The sequence below is a fragment of the Lissotriton vulgaris genome, chromosome 10 (assembly GCF_964263255.1).
Source record: "Lissotriton vulgaris chromosome 10, aLisVul1.2, whole genome shotgun sequence".
Lineage (NCBI taxonomy): Eukaryota > Metazoa > Chordata > Amphibia > Caudata > Salamandridae > Lissotriton > Lissotriton vulgaris.
The window spans coordinates 464,718,470-464,731,655 of record NC_141698.1 but is presented as its reverse complement, the minus strand read 5'-3'; the positions used below and the strand labels follow the sequence as shown (position 1 = coordinate 464,731,655).

At 52.6% G+C, this 13,186-nt stretch overlaps 1 protein-coding gene across 1 annotated transcript in view; it reads left to right on the top strand.

Moving 5' to 3' along the window:
- ROGDI (rogdi atypical leucine zipper) overlaps positions 1-12,700 on the top strand; it is a 421,371-nt gene extending 408,671 nt beyond the window's left edge. The window contains exon 11 of the mRNA XM_086941328.1: positions 11,637-12,700. Coding sequence (XP_086797454.1) covers positions 11,637-11,678 — 42 coding nt within the window. The 3' untranslated portion in view covers positions 11,679-12,700. The remainder of the gene's footprint in view (positions 1-11,636) is intronic.
- The last annotated feature ends 486 nt before the right edge of the window (positions 12,701-13,186 follow it).

The following is a 13,186-nucleotide window of genomic DNA, read 5'->3' as shown; positions in this document are numbered from 1 at the left end:
AGAGTGTCGCGTCTCTCCCTGGAGCGGGATCAGTGGGAGGCGGCCTCGGCAAGAGCGCTTCCGCGCATGCCCGCCGGAGAAGTGACTCCGGAGACCAGCGCTGAGGAGAGGCGCCGGAGGGTTCTTTGGCTGGCTGAGTAATCGGCTCGTCTTCCCCCCCCCCCGCTCGAGCGCCTCAGGAAGGAGTTGGCGCGAGCGGGAAGGGGGGAAGTTGTGTTCTCCGTTGTTCCTCCGCCCCAGCATCAAATAAGCAGCTGGCACGGCGGGAGGAAGTAGAGTGAGGCATTTGAGACCTCGAAGGAGCCTTAAAGCAGCAGCGACGCGTGGAGACTGGGACAGCATCGTCTCCACGCTAAAGTAAGGAGTAGAGAAGAGGGGCCCCTGGGGAGTTCTGAGTAACAGGGGATAACTTAACTTTGGTCATTGCCCTCAGTTGTGGAGAAGAGGTGGGGCCGGCTGAGTAGATTAGAAAACAGCTTCTCTTAGAGACTGTTAATGCCCTTTGAACATCTTGTAGTTCTGAACCCTCACAGTGACTGTTGAGTTGTTAGGAGAGTGGGAGGAACTGTGGGAGGAGGAATAAGGGCACCCTATGGAAGCCAAAGTTAATTATTGTTGAAGTCCAGTTATATATCTCAGGAATATTTACAGAATTGAATGCAGAATATTGATGCTGGAGTCTGATGCAATGTTCTATTGAGAACAGCTACTGAAGCAGGTTAACATCTCTGGAGGTGGCACTTCTGACGTACATGACATCTAAATATGATGAAAGATATTATTAATGTGGATTCTTAATGCCAGTTACTCTGCTGAAAAGATTGCTATTAATTCTATGATATCTGCATTTGTTTATATTAAGTGGTAGCTTTCTCTCCCAAGATTCTAGCGGATTAGTATTTAGCCTGATTGATTATAAAGTACTGTATATACTGAATGCAAACGTGTGATAGGAGTTCAAGAGTATAGTAAATGTTTTCAAGACAGAATTGTAATGCCTAAACTGTAAGATTGTGAATTCAAAGAGCGAAGATTTTTTTTTATATAAAGCAGTACGTATTTTCCCACATTTTTGGTGTAGTGTTTTCTTTTTGAGTGCTATTGCGTGGTTTTACTTTTGGGTGGTCTGCAACGTTTACACTGTGCCTCTGAAATGTTAGTCTTGCCCTAGGCCAGGCTACCCCAGTTCCAACAGTCTTGCATAATTTTCTTGCTCAGGTGGGACTTGGGGTATGGCTGCCTTCATGACAGCCACCTGTTTACCGGAATAGAAAGGATTTCTCTGTTTAGGCTTCAGAGTACAGTCCCTAACATAATGCCCCTTTCTACCACAGTACATACAAAGGCCTTGAGCCCGCCTGCTCTCTCTCTCTGCTTTAGTCAAAGGTTGTCGGATAGCCCCAATATCCATAGGCTCAGGACCTGTTTCCTTATTACCAATAGGTCCTGTAGGTTCCAATCCACCCCCTGATCGATCACCTCTTTTACGGTCTCCACCCCTCTCAGACATACGGTGATCCGACCTTAATGTGAGGTTAATCAAATCGGTGCAATTGGTGGGCTGAGGGTCTATCTGTGCCAACACATCCTTAATGTCCTCATTCAATCCTTGATAATACAAGGCCATTCTCTTTTCGTCTGGCCATGAGGTTTCTACCACTAACCTGTTAAAAGTGGTCATATATGATACCAGCTCTTTTCTTCCCTGACGCAATCCCAATAGTTCACGGTCAGCACTAATGGGCACATGCATCAAGATTGCATTTTGCGATTCCTTAATTGCGAAAAATAAGGAATCGCAATTAAGGAATTGCAAACTTCAATGCATCAAGAAATCGCTATAAAAACAGCGATTTCTTAAAATTCCTTTATTGCGATTCTCTAATTGAGAATCGCAATTAAGGAATACCTCCCCATCCATTCCTATGGGCCTAGAGGCCCATAGGAATGAATGGAAAGGCATTCTTAATTTGCAATTCACCGTTAGAAATTCGCAAATTAAGAACGCAATTTTAAGGGTGCAGGGGTGTCCAAAGGACACCCTGTTGCACCCCTGAAATCTGCTTAGAAGTACATTTTGCACACTCACATACCCCAAAGGCATGTGTGTGTGTAAAAGGGAACTTTGAAAAATGCACTTTAGTGCATTTTTCAAAGTTTTCGCAAATTACCATGAAGGTCAACTTCATGGTAATTTGTTCCCCTTATTTTCGGAAATCGTCCCAATCTGTCAACAGAGGATCATCGTTGTGCACTAACGGTACCGCCCAGTTGGCTGCATCCCCTGTCAGATACGAAACAGCAAACGCCACTCTAGATATATTAGTAGGGAAAGAAGCAGGCCTACAAGAGAAGTGTAATGTGATCTGAGTCAAGAAGGTTTGTATTTTGAGAGGGTCACCAGCGTACCTTTCGAGACTAGCCAGAGGTATAGGGGGAGGCACAGTCACCTGGATGCCCCAGTCGAAACGTCAAAGGGATTTCTGGTATGTCTGTCTAACCTTTCTTTCAAGGCAGCTTGTTTCTGCACGAGATGTTACCAATTCCTACTGCACCAAAACTAAAGCCTGTAACACATCATCCAACGTGGCCATCTTTCAACCATCCCTGACCGGGAGGAGGATATAACGTGGGTACGTGATTCTGTCATGACCCTCGCCTCCTCAGGATCAAGGTGATGCTCAAAAGGGGTCCACCTCCAGATTACCCTACACTCTGACTGATAAGCAAGACACAGAGCATAAAGGGAATCAGGCAAGGGAAAGGTAAGGAAGGGTCTGGAACGGGAAAGGATAGCTGAAAGGAGAAGAAAACACCAGGGTAAGTACATATAACTCTTACTACTCTCATAAAGTCTCGCTAGAAATTCACGTACCAGAAGCGAATGTGTGTAGACTGTCCTTTCCCTTTGAGGTAGGTAGCAGATACGTCTCTCTATACCTATCACTTGTTTTCTACAATACAAAACCACAGATTAATGATCATACATACTTTCTCCAACAGTGGTTATGATATCACGCGCCCTTGTTCCAAACATACCTTCCAGTCTTCCGAAACAATTATACAGATTAAGCAACCCTTCTCCAATAACCGCTGTAAAGGATTGCCAAAAAGCAAAGAATGAAGTATCAGTAACTGCAATTAGTCTTGCACAAAAGAAAACGAAATTACCAAGAGGATCCAGAAAAACAATGTAAGAGTCTCGGGTCTACTCAAGGCTAGCCTCAATGGCAAATATCACGGTCGCTAATGTTCATGACAGGAGGTGCATCCATCATTTCTCATCCAGGAATAACTGCACCACGATATTCCTCTGTTGAAAAGTACAATCCTGAAAAAACCATGAAGCGCGTCTCAGCCGAGAACGCGGGTACTCACTCACTGATGTGACTGCTCTATTTTTTCCGAGAACGCGATAGGCAAGTCATTAGCAGCCGCGGACTTACAGGATCCAGAGTTGCCGATAGAATGACACCCGGCAGCCGCCGAGCGTTCTGCACCAAAACCTCCGGAGCTTGGTGTTTTGCTTCTCCTCCGAGAACGCCAAATAGGTCAAACAGCTGACCCTCGTGTCTCAGCCGAGAACACGAACAGGAAATCCACCACTGCAGCCGCAGATGGTGAAACACAGGAAACGGGAGCGTGAACAGCAAAATCACAGCGTCTCAGCCGAGAACGCTGTGGTTCCACAGTACCAGGATTCAAACAACAATAGATCCGATCAGGATACAACAAAGAATCATGTACGGCTTGCGTTGTGATACGTCCTTCCTATATGTTCTTATTAGCCCCTCCCAAGCGCTGAGCCTTCTGGGATTTGTAGTTTGGCATGTGCGACTGGCAGATCATGACAAAGCGGGGCAGGAGAGCAAGCACAAGCGAGGGGACGGGGGCAGGAGAGCAAGCACAAGCAACGAGGGGGCAGGACAGCAAGCACAAGCAACAAGGGGGGGCAGGACAGCAAGCACAAGCAACGAGGGGCCAAGACAGCAAGCACAAGCAACTAGGGGGCAGTACAGCAAGAATGAGCATCGAGGGGAGGCAGGAGAGCAAGCACAAGCAACGAGGGGGGCCAGGACAGCAAGCACAAGCAATGAGGGGCCAGGACAGCAAGCACAAGCAACGAGGGGGCAGGACAGCAAGCACAAGCAACGAGGGGGCAAGAGAGCAAGCACAAGCAACAAGGGGACAGGAGAGCAAGCACGAAGTGGCAGGACGGCAAGCACAAGCAACAAGGGGACAAGACAGCAAGCACGAGCAACAAGGGGGCAGGACAGCAAGCACGAGCAACGGGGGGCAGGAGAGCAAGCACAAGCAACGAGGGGCAAGACAGCAAGGACAAGCAACGAGTGGGCAAGACAGCAACCACAAGCAACGAGGTGGCAGGAGAGCAAGCAATGAGGGGGCAGGAGAGCAAGCACAAGCAACGAGGGGGCAGGAGAGCAAGCACAAGCATTGAGGGGGCAGGAGAGCAAGCACGAGCAACAAGGGGGGGAGGACAGCAAGCACAAGCAACGAGGGGCAGGAGAGCAAGCACAAGCCGCAAGGGGGTAGGACAGCAAGGGGGCAGGACAGCAAGTACAAGCAACGAGGTGGCAAGACAGCAAGCACAAGCAACAAGGGGGCATGACAGCAAGCACAAGGTGGCAGGAGAGCAAGCACACGCAACGAGGGGGGGGCAGGAGAGCAAGCACAACCAGCAGGGGGGGCAGGAGAGCAAGCACAAGCAACGAGAGGGGCAGAAGAGGAAGCACAACCAGCGAGGGGGGGCAGGAGAGCAAGCACAACCAACGAGGGGGCAGGGGAGCAAGCACAAGCAAGGAGGGGGCAGGATAGCAAGCACGAGCAACAAGGGGGGCAGGACAGCAAGCACAAGCAATGAGGGGGCAGGACAGCAAGCAGAAGCAACAAGGCGGCAGGACAGCAAGCACGAGGTGGCAGGAGAACAAGCACAAGGAGGCAGGAGAGCAAGCACAAGCATCGAGGGGGGCAGGAGAGCAAGCAGAACAAGCGAGGGGGGGCAGGAGAGCAAGCACAACCAGCGAGGGGGGGCAGGACAGCAAGCACAAGCAACGAGGGGGCAGGGTAGCAAACACAACCAACGAGGGGGCAGGAGAGCAAGCACAAGCAAAGAGGGGGGAGGACAGCAACCATAAGCAACAAGGGGGCAGGAGAGCAAGCACAAGCAACGCCTGGGCAGGGGGAAACAAGCAACGAGGGGGCAGGAAAGCAAGCACAAGCAACGAGAGGGCAGGAGAGCAAGCACAAGCAACGAGGGGCATGAGAACAAGCACAAGCAACGTGGGGCAGGACAGCAAGCACAAGCAAGGCGGGGCAGGAGAGCAAGCACAAGCAACGAGGGGGCAGGGGCAGGAGAGCAAGCACAAGCAACGAGGGGGCAGGACAGCAAGCACAAGCAACGAGGGGGCAGGACAGCAAGCACAAGCAACGAGAGGGCAAGACAGCAAGCACAAGCTACAAGGGGGCAGGACAGCAAGCATGAGGTGGCAGGAGAGCAAGCACAAGCAACGAGGGGGGCAGGAGAGCAAGCACGAGCAACGAGGGGGCAGGACAGCAAGCACAAGCAACGAGGGGGCAGGACAGCAAGCACTAGGTGGCAAGACAGCAAGTACAAGCAACAAGGAGGCAGGACAGCAAGCACGAGGTGACAGGACAGCAAGCACAAGAAACGAGGGGGCAGGACAGCAAGCACAAGCAACGAGGGGGCAAGACAGCAAGCGGAGACAACGAGGGGGCAGGAGAGCAAGCACAAGTAACGAGGGGGCAGGACAGCAAGCACAAGCAACAAGGGGGTAGGACAGCAAGCACAAGCAACGAGGGGGTGCAGGACAGCAAGCACAATCAACGAGGGGGCAAGACAGCAGGCACAAGCAACGAGGGGGCAGGACAGCAAGCACGAGGTGGCAGGAGAGCAAGCACACGCAACGAGGGGGGGCAGGAGAGCAAACACAAGCAACGAGGGGGGGCAGGAGAGCAAGCACAAGCAACGAGGGGGGCAGGAGAGCAAGCACGAGCAACGAGGGGGCAGGACAGCAAGCACAAGCAATGAGGGGGCAGGAGAGCAAGCACGAGGTGGCAGGACAGCAAGCACAAGGAACGAGGGGGCAGGACAGCAAGCACAAGCAACGAGGGGCCAAGACAGCAAGCACGAGCAACGAGGGGGCAGGACAGCAAGCACAAGCAAGAAGGGGGGCAGGACAGCAAGCACAAGCAACGAGGGGGCAGGACAGCAAGCACAAGCAACGAGGAAGCAAGACAGCAAACACAAGCAACGAGGGCGCAAGACAGCAAGCACAAGCAACAAGGGGGCAAGATAGCATGCACGAGGTGGCAGGAGAGCAAGCACAAGAAACGAGGGGGGACAGGAGAGCAAGCACAACCAGCGAGGGGGGGGGGCAGGAGAGCAAGCACAAGCAACGAGGGGGCAGGACAGCAAGCAGAAGCAACGAGGGGGCAGGACAGCAAGCAGAAGCAAAGAGGGGGGCAGGACAGCAAGCACAAGCAACGACGGGGGGCAGGACAGCAAGCACAAGCAACGAAGGGGCAAGACAGCAAGCACAAGCAACGAGGGGGCAGGAGAGCAAGCAAGAGGTGGCAAGACAGCAAGTAAATTGTAAATGTAAATGTCAAGGTATTTGTAGAGCGCACTGTCACCAAGCGGTTTCCTGGCGCTATTACTCATACCGCTGTGGAACCCCTCCTGGCTTTCCCTGTGAAGTGTCCACTCCTGGACACCCCCAGGGTGAAGCCAGGCATCCACAGCGCTGTTGGGGCCGGTGTGGAGGTTAAGCAAGCTATTGCCCAGAGTTGCAGCGTGGGACCCATGATTAGAATAGGCACCGAGGCGAGAAATCAGGTCCGAGGAATTATGAGCCCAAGACCCGCCGAGGCGGGAATTGAACCCTGGTCCCGGACCAGAACTCTGCATCAGGGTCTGCCGCTCTAACCATTGAGCCACACTCCTCCACCGCACAAGTACAAGCAACAAGGAGGCAGGACAGCAAGCTCAAGCAATGAGGGGGGCAGGACAGCAAGCATAAGCAACGAGGGGGCAAGACAGCAAGCACAAGCAATGAGGGGGGCAGGAGAGCAAGCACGAGCAACGAGGGGGGCAGGAGAGCAAGCCCAAGCAACAAGGGGGGCAGGACAGCAAGCCCAAGCACCGAGGGGGCAGGACAGCAAGCCCAAGCAACGAGGGGGCAAGACAGCAAGCACAAGCAATGAGGGGGCAGAAGAGCAAGCACAAGCAACGAGGGGGCAAGAGAGCAAGCACAAGCAACGAGGGGGCAGGAGAGCAAGCACAAGCAACGAGGGGGCAGGAGAGCAAGCACAAGCATCGAGGGGGCAGGAGAGCAAGCACAAGCAAAGAGGGGGCAGGAGAGCAAGCACAAGCAAAGAGGGGGCAGGAGAGCAAGCACAAGCATCGAGGGGGCAGGAGAGCAAGCACAAGCAACGGATGGGCAGGAGAGCAAGCACAACCAGCGAGGGGGGCAGGAAAGCAAGCACGAGCAACGAGGGGGCAGGACAGCAAGCACAAGCAACGAGGGGGCAGGAGAGCCAGCACAAGCAACGAGGTGGCAGGACAGCAAGCACAAGGGGGCAGGAGAGCAAGCACAAGCAATGAGGGGGCAGGGGCAGGAGAGCAAGCAAAAGCAACGAGGGGGCAGGTGCAGGAGATTAAACACAAGCAACGAGGGGGCAGGACAGCAAGCACAAGCAACGAGGGGGAAGGACAGCAAGCGCAAGCAATGAGGGGGCAGGGGCAGGGGAGCAAGCAGAAGCAACGAGGGGGCAGGTGCAGGAGATTAAGCACAAGCAACGAGGGGGCAGGACAGCAAGCACAAGCAACGAGGGGGAAGGACAGCAAGCACAAGCAATGAGGGGGCAGGAGAGCAAGCACAAGCAACGAGGGGGGCCAGGACAGCAAGCACAAGCAAAGAGGGGACAGGACATCAAGCAGAAGCAACGAGGGGGCAGGATAGCAAGCACAAGCAACGAGGGGTCAGGACATCAAGCACGAGCAACGAGGGGACAGGAAAGCAAGCACAAGCAATGCGGGGGCAGGAGAGCAAGCACAAGCAACGAGGGGGCAGGACAGCAAGCACGTGCAACGAGGGGGCAGGACAGAAAGCACAAGCAATGAGGGGGTAGGAGAACATGCACAAGCAACAGGGGGGCAGAGGCAGGAGAGCAAGCACAAGCAACGAGGGGGCAGGAGAGCAAGCACAAGCAACGAGGGGGCAGGAGAGCAAGCACAAGCAACGAGGGGGCAGGAGAGCAAGCACAAGCAACGAGGGAGCAGGGCAGCAAGCACAAGCAATGTGGGGGGCAGGAGAGCAAGCACAAGCAAGGAGGGGGTCAGGACAGCAAGCACAAGCAACGAGGGGGCAGAACAGCAAGCTCAAGCAACGAGGGGGCAAGACAGCAAGCACAAGCAACGAGCTGGCAAGAAAGCAAGCACAAGCAACTAGGGGCAGGACAGCTGGCACTAGGTGGCAGGACAGCAAGCACAAGCAACGAGGGGGGGGCAGAAGAGGAAGCACAACCAGTGAGGGGGGCAGGAGACCAAGCACAACCAACGAGGGGGCAGGGGGAGCAAGCACAAGCAACGAGGGGGCAGAACAGCAAGCACAAGCAACGAGGGGGCAGGACAGCAAGCACAAGCAACGAGGGGGGGCAGAAGAGGAAGCACAACCAGCGAGGGGGGGGGGGGGCAGGAGACCAAGCACAACCAACGAGGGGGCAGGGGAGCAAGCACAAGCAACGAGGGGGCAGGACAGCAAGCACAAGCAAAGAGGGGGCAGGACAACAAGCACAAGTAACGAGGGGCAGGAGAGCAAGCACAAGCAACGAGGGGGCAGGAGAGCAAGCATAAGCAACGAGGGGGGTAGGAGAGCAAGCACAAGTAACGAGGGGGGCAGGAGAGCAAGCACGAGCAACGAGGGGGCAGGACAGCAATCACAAGCAACGAGGGGGCAGGACAGCAAGCACAAGCAATGAGGGAGCAGGAGAGCAAGCACGAGGTGGCAGGACAGCAAGCACAAGCAACGAGGGGGCAGGACAGCAAGCACGAGGTGGCAGGAAAGCAAGCACAAGCAATGAGGGGGGCAGGAGAGCAAGCACAAGCAACGAGGGGTCAAGACAGCAAGCACAAGCAACGAGGGGGCAGTACAGCAAGCAAGAGCAACGAGGGGGGGCAGGAGAGCAAGCACGAGGTGGCAGGAAAGCAAGCACAAGCAATGAGGGGGCAGGACAGCAAGCACTAGCAACGAGGGGGCAAGACAGCAAGCACAAGCAATGAGGTGGCAGTACAGCAAGCACGAGCAACGAGGGGGGCAGGAGAGCAAGTACAAGCAACAAGGGGGGCAGGATAGCAAGCACAAGCAACGAGGGGGCAGGACAGCAAGCACAAGCAACGAGGAAGCAAGACAGCAAACACAAGCAACGAGGGCGCAAGACAGCAAGCACAAGCAACAAGGGGGCAAGATAGCATGCACGAGGTGGCAGGAGAGCAAGCACAAGAAACGAGGGGGGACAGGAGAGCAAGCACAACCAGCGAGGGGGGGGGGCAGGAGAGCAAGCACAAGCAACGAGGGGGCAGGACAGCAAGCAGAAGCAACGAGGGGGCAGGACAGCAAGCAGAAGCAAAGAGGGGGGCAGGACAGCAAGCACAAGCAACGACGGGGGGCAGGACAGCAAGCACAAGCAACGAAGGGGCAAGACAGCAAGCACAAGCAACGAGGGGGCAGGAGAGCAAGCAAGAGGTGGCAAGACAGCAAGTACAAGCAACAAGGAGGCAGGACAGCAAGCTCAAGCAATGAGGGGGGCAGGACAGCAAGCATAAGCAATGAGGGGGGCAGGAGAGCAAGCACGAGCAACGAGGGGGGCAGGAGAGCAAGCACAAGCAACAAGGGGGGCAGGACAGCAAGCCCAAGCACCGAGGGGGCAGAACAGCAAGCCCAAGCAACGAGGGGGCAAGACAGCAAGCACAAGCAATGAGGGGGCAGAAGAGCAAGCACAAGCAACGAGGGGGCAGGAGAGCAAGCACAAGCAACGAGGGGGCAGGAGAGCAAGCACAAGCATCGAGGGGGCAGGAGAGCAAGCACAAGCAAAGAGGGGGCAGGAGAGCAAGCACAAGCATCGAGGGGGCAGGAGAGCAAGCACAAGCAACGAGGGGGCAGGAGAGCAAGCACAAGCATCGGGGGGCAGAACAGCAAGCACAAGCAATGAGGGGGGTCAGGAGAGCAAGCACAAGCAACCAGGTGGCAAGACAGCAAGCACAAGCAACGAGGGGGCAAGACAGCAAGCACAAGCAACGAGGGGGGGCAAGACAGCAAGCACAGGCAACGAGGGGGCAGGACAGCAAGCTCGAGGTGGCAGTAGAGCAAGCACAAGCAACGAGGGGGGTGGCAGGAGAGCAAGCACAACCAGCGAGGGGGGGCAGGAGAGCAAGCACAACCAACGAGGGGGCAGGGAAGCAAGCACAAGCAACGAGTGGGCAGGAGAGCAAGCAAGAGCAATGACTGGGCAGGACAGCAAGCACTCACCGGAGGACTCAGCAGCTTCTCGACTTCTTGCGGCGGCGGTCGAGCAGAAATGTCTTCATAAAAGCGCCGACATTTTCGCATTCTGGGGCATGGTTTTTGCTGTTGAGTGACGGATGACGTCACGGAGATAAAAACTGCAAAAAAACACGCCCCTGAATCCGAAAAAGACAGGGCTTGAACGGAGTGATGCCCCTCTCCTCCAATGGAGAGAGGGGCGGGTTCAAGCCCCCATACTGGTAAACATAAAATCTCAGCTGCGCGACACTGCTGCGCAGTGTCCGGTAGGCTGGGACCTAAAAAGCTTTACTGGGCAAAAACCGTGTCCGATGAAGCCCACAAGGCTGCTAGTGCTACCCTTACAGGTGAGTTCCTCAATTGTAAATCATTCTCTGCTTATGAACACTTCTGGGACACTATTAAAGTGCTGTTGGGTCTAAAGTTGTATTTTCAATTCAGAGTGGGCACTTTACTGTTAAAATCATTTACCGCAAAATGGGGCGGATTCGATTCTACGATTTGCCCCTTGTGCAACCGTTTGAAGGAAACTGTTCTCCAAGTTATTTTAGCTTGTCCTACATATGTCTGACTGATGCAAGTATGCAGACAATTAGGTACCATAAGCCATAGCCCCGCTCTCCGTAGTTTTAGATCCGATTTCTGGCCTCTCTATGCTTGTGATGTGTGTTGCCAGTGTTTGGGGAGCTATGTGGCCTTTCCCTGCAACTATGACAATTAAGTTTTTAAACTTGTTTTATGTCATGTACTGTACCCATAGTTAAAATGTCTACGTTTGCCTGACCTTGTTATGTTTTTTAATATGAACTGTTTTATGTATTTTAATGCCACATTTGCACTGTATTTATGTATTTTAAAGTATTTGCACGTACTTTATGGCTTTTGACAGCCGAAATTAAGTTATTTGACAGAATACTTATACGGAGGTAAAACGTCTGGGAAATGCATTTTTAGTTGCCAATTGCCAATGTGAATCCACAAATGAATGTATAAGGTCCACAGCAAATCCCAGAGTAGTAAAGGTTGGTCTTAACCCAGTCCTTCTCATTGCAGATATCCGTGTTCTCCAGTTACTGGAACTACAGGCCGTACTGAGGCCCGGCCACGCACTTAGCGCCGAGCTCTGCGTGTCGACACTTGTGAGACTTCGTAGAAGCAGCGCCTGCCTGTTCTAAGCTTGAGACCCGGATGTAGCCGTAAAACTGCCCTCCAGATTGTGGTGTTCGCTAGCGCGTTTTTCTCACTCCTCCACCGGAAGCACTACGAGCTCCTCTGGAAACCCCTGTTGTGGCATGGTCTCCCCTGAACGGAAGACTTCCACTCTGGGACGATAACTTAAATGTTCTTGTTTTATTTATTTAGATTTTTAACCTTTGCATGAACTCCTGTGTTCCGGGTAAAGGGAAAGTGTTGTTGATAAATATATTGTTAATAAACTTGTACAGTTTGCACATTCCATGACAAATGATGGTCACACTACAGGTAGATAAGCTAATGCAGTCCCATGAGTTTACCTTCCCAAGGTCTTTCCAGATTGCTTTCCTTTATTTCATCTTTTTTTTTTAATCTCTAGGGATATGAAGGGGAGATATTTAGTTTACTTACATAACATATATTGTTATGTGCAACTTCAGGAGCATCCAGTACAAGGCTCAGGGACCAGCCCTGCTCGAATGTAAAGAAATGGAGCCTGCTTTTTCCAACTCCAATCTCCTGCCTTGCCTACAGCTTTAACTGGCGCAGCAGAGGGACCATTAGGGGTTTTCTTTAATTCTTAATTCCGGTTCTTTGTAGTGGGGTACATCGTTCATTCTTTGGGTAAGGTCATTCAGCATTTCGAAGCCGTTTACTTTCCACGGTTGTGGGCTTACTTGACATCCACTCCATTATACGTCTCATTCCATTTTCTACATTCTTGCAGATCAAAGGGAAACAAACCTCTCTAAACACACATACACGCACACCAAACCCCCCCACACCCACACACCCACCAATGTCTTTTCGTCTTCCATTCAGTACATGCACGAAAAAACCTTGAGGAATTTATGCATTTGTCAATTTGAAGCCAATAGAGATCAAGGTGTTTTTGTGTGAAATAAACGTCATTGAAATCAAAAGCCTGTGTTTTTGAGTTTTTTCTAATAATAAATGTAGGTAGGAGTTTGATATTTTTTAAACTGACTTTTTGCCACACCAAATAGCCAACAGATGGCCTCCACCTCGCAGTCTAGTCCAGCTTGAAAACTGTGGGCGCTTGTCCTTTTTGCTGTGATTCTATGGTTTTTCGACTTTAGTATGGCTGTGGCCCTGCTAATCAGGACCACAGCCTATCTGTTCTCTCTCTAAATTGATACCATGTACTTTAGGTACATACCAGATTGGTTACTGGGTCACCCCTGTGAGCCCATGTATAATGTACCCAGGGCATAGGTGTACCCTAGGCCTACCAGGGGCTGCAGCATGTTTTGTGCCACCCCTGGTTAGCCTTCCAAACTGACACCACAGGTCTGCACTTGCAGCCTGTGTAAGGTGGTGTAATCACCCCTTACTTAGATATAGTATACCTATATCTATATAAATATATATATATATATATATATAGA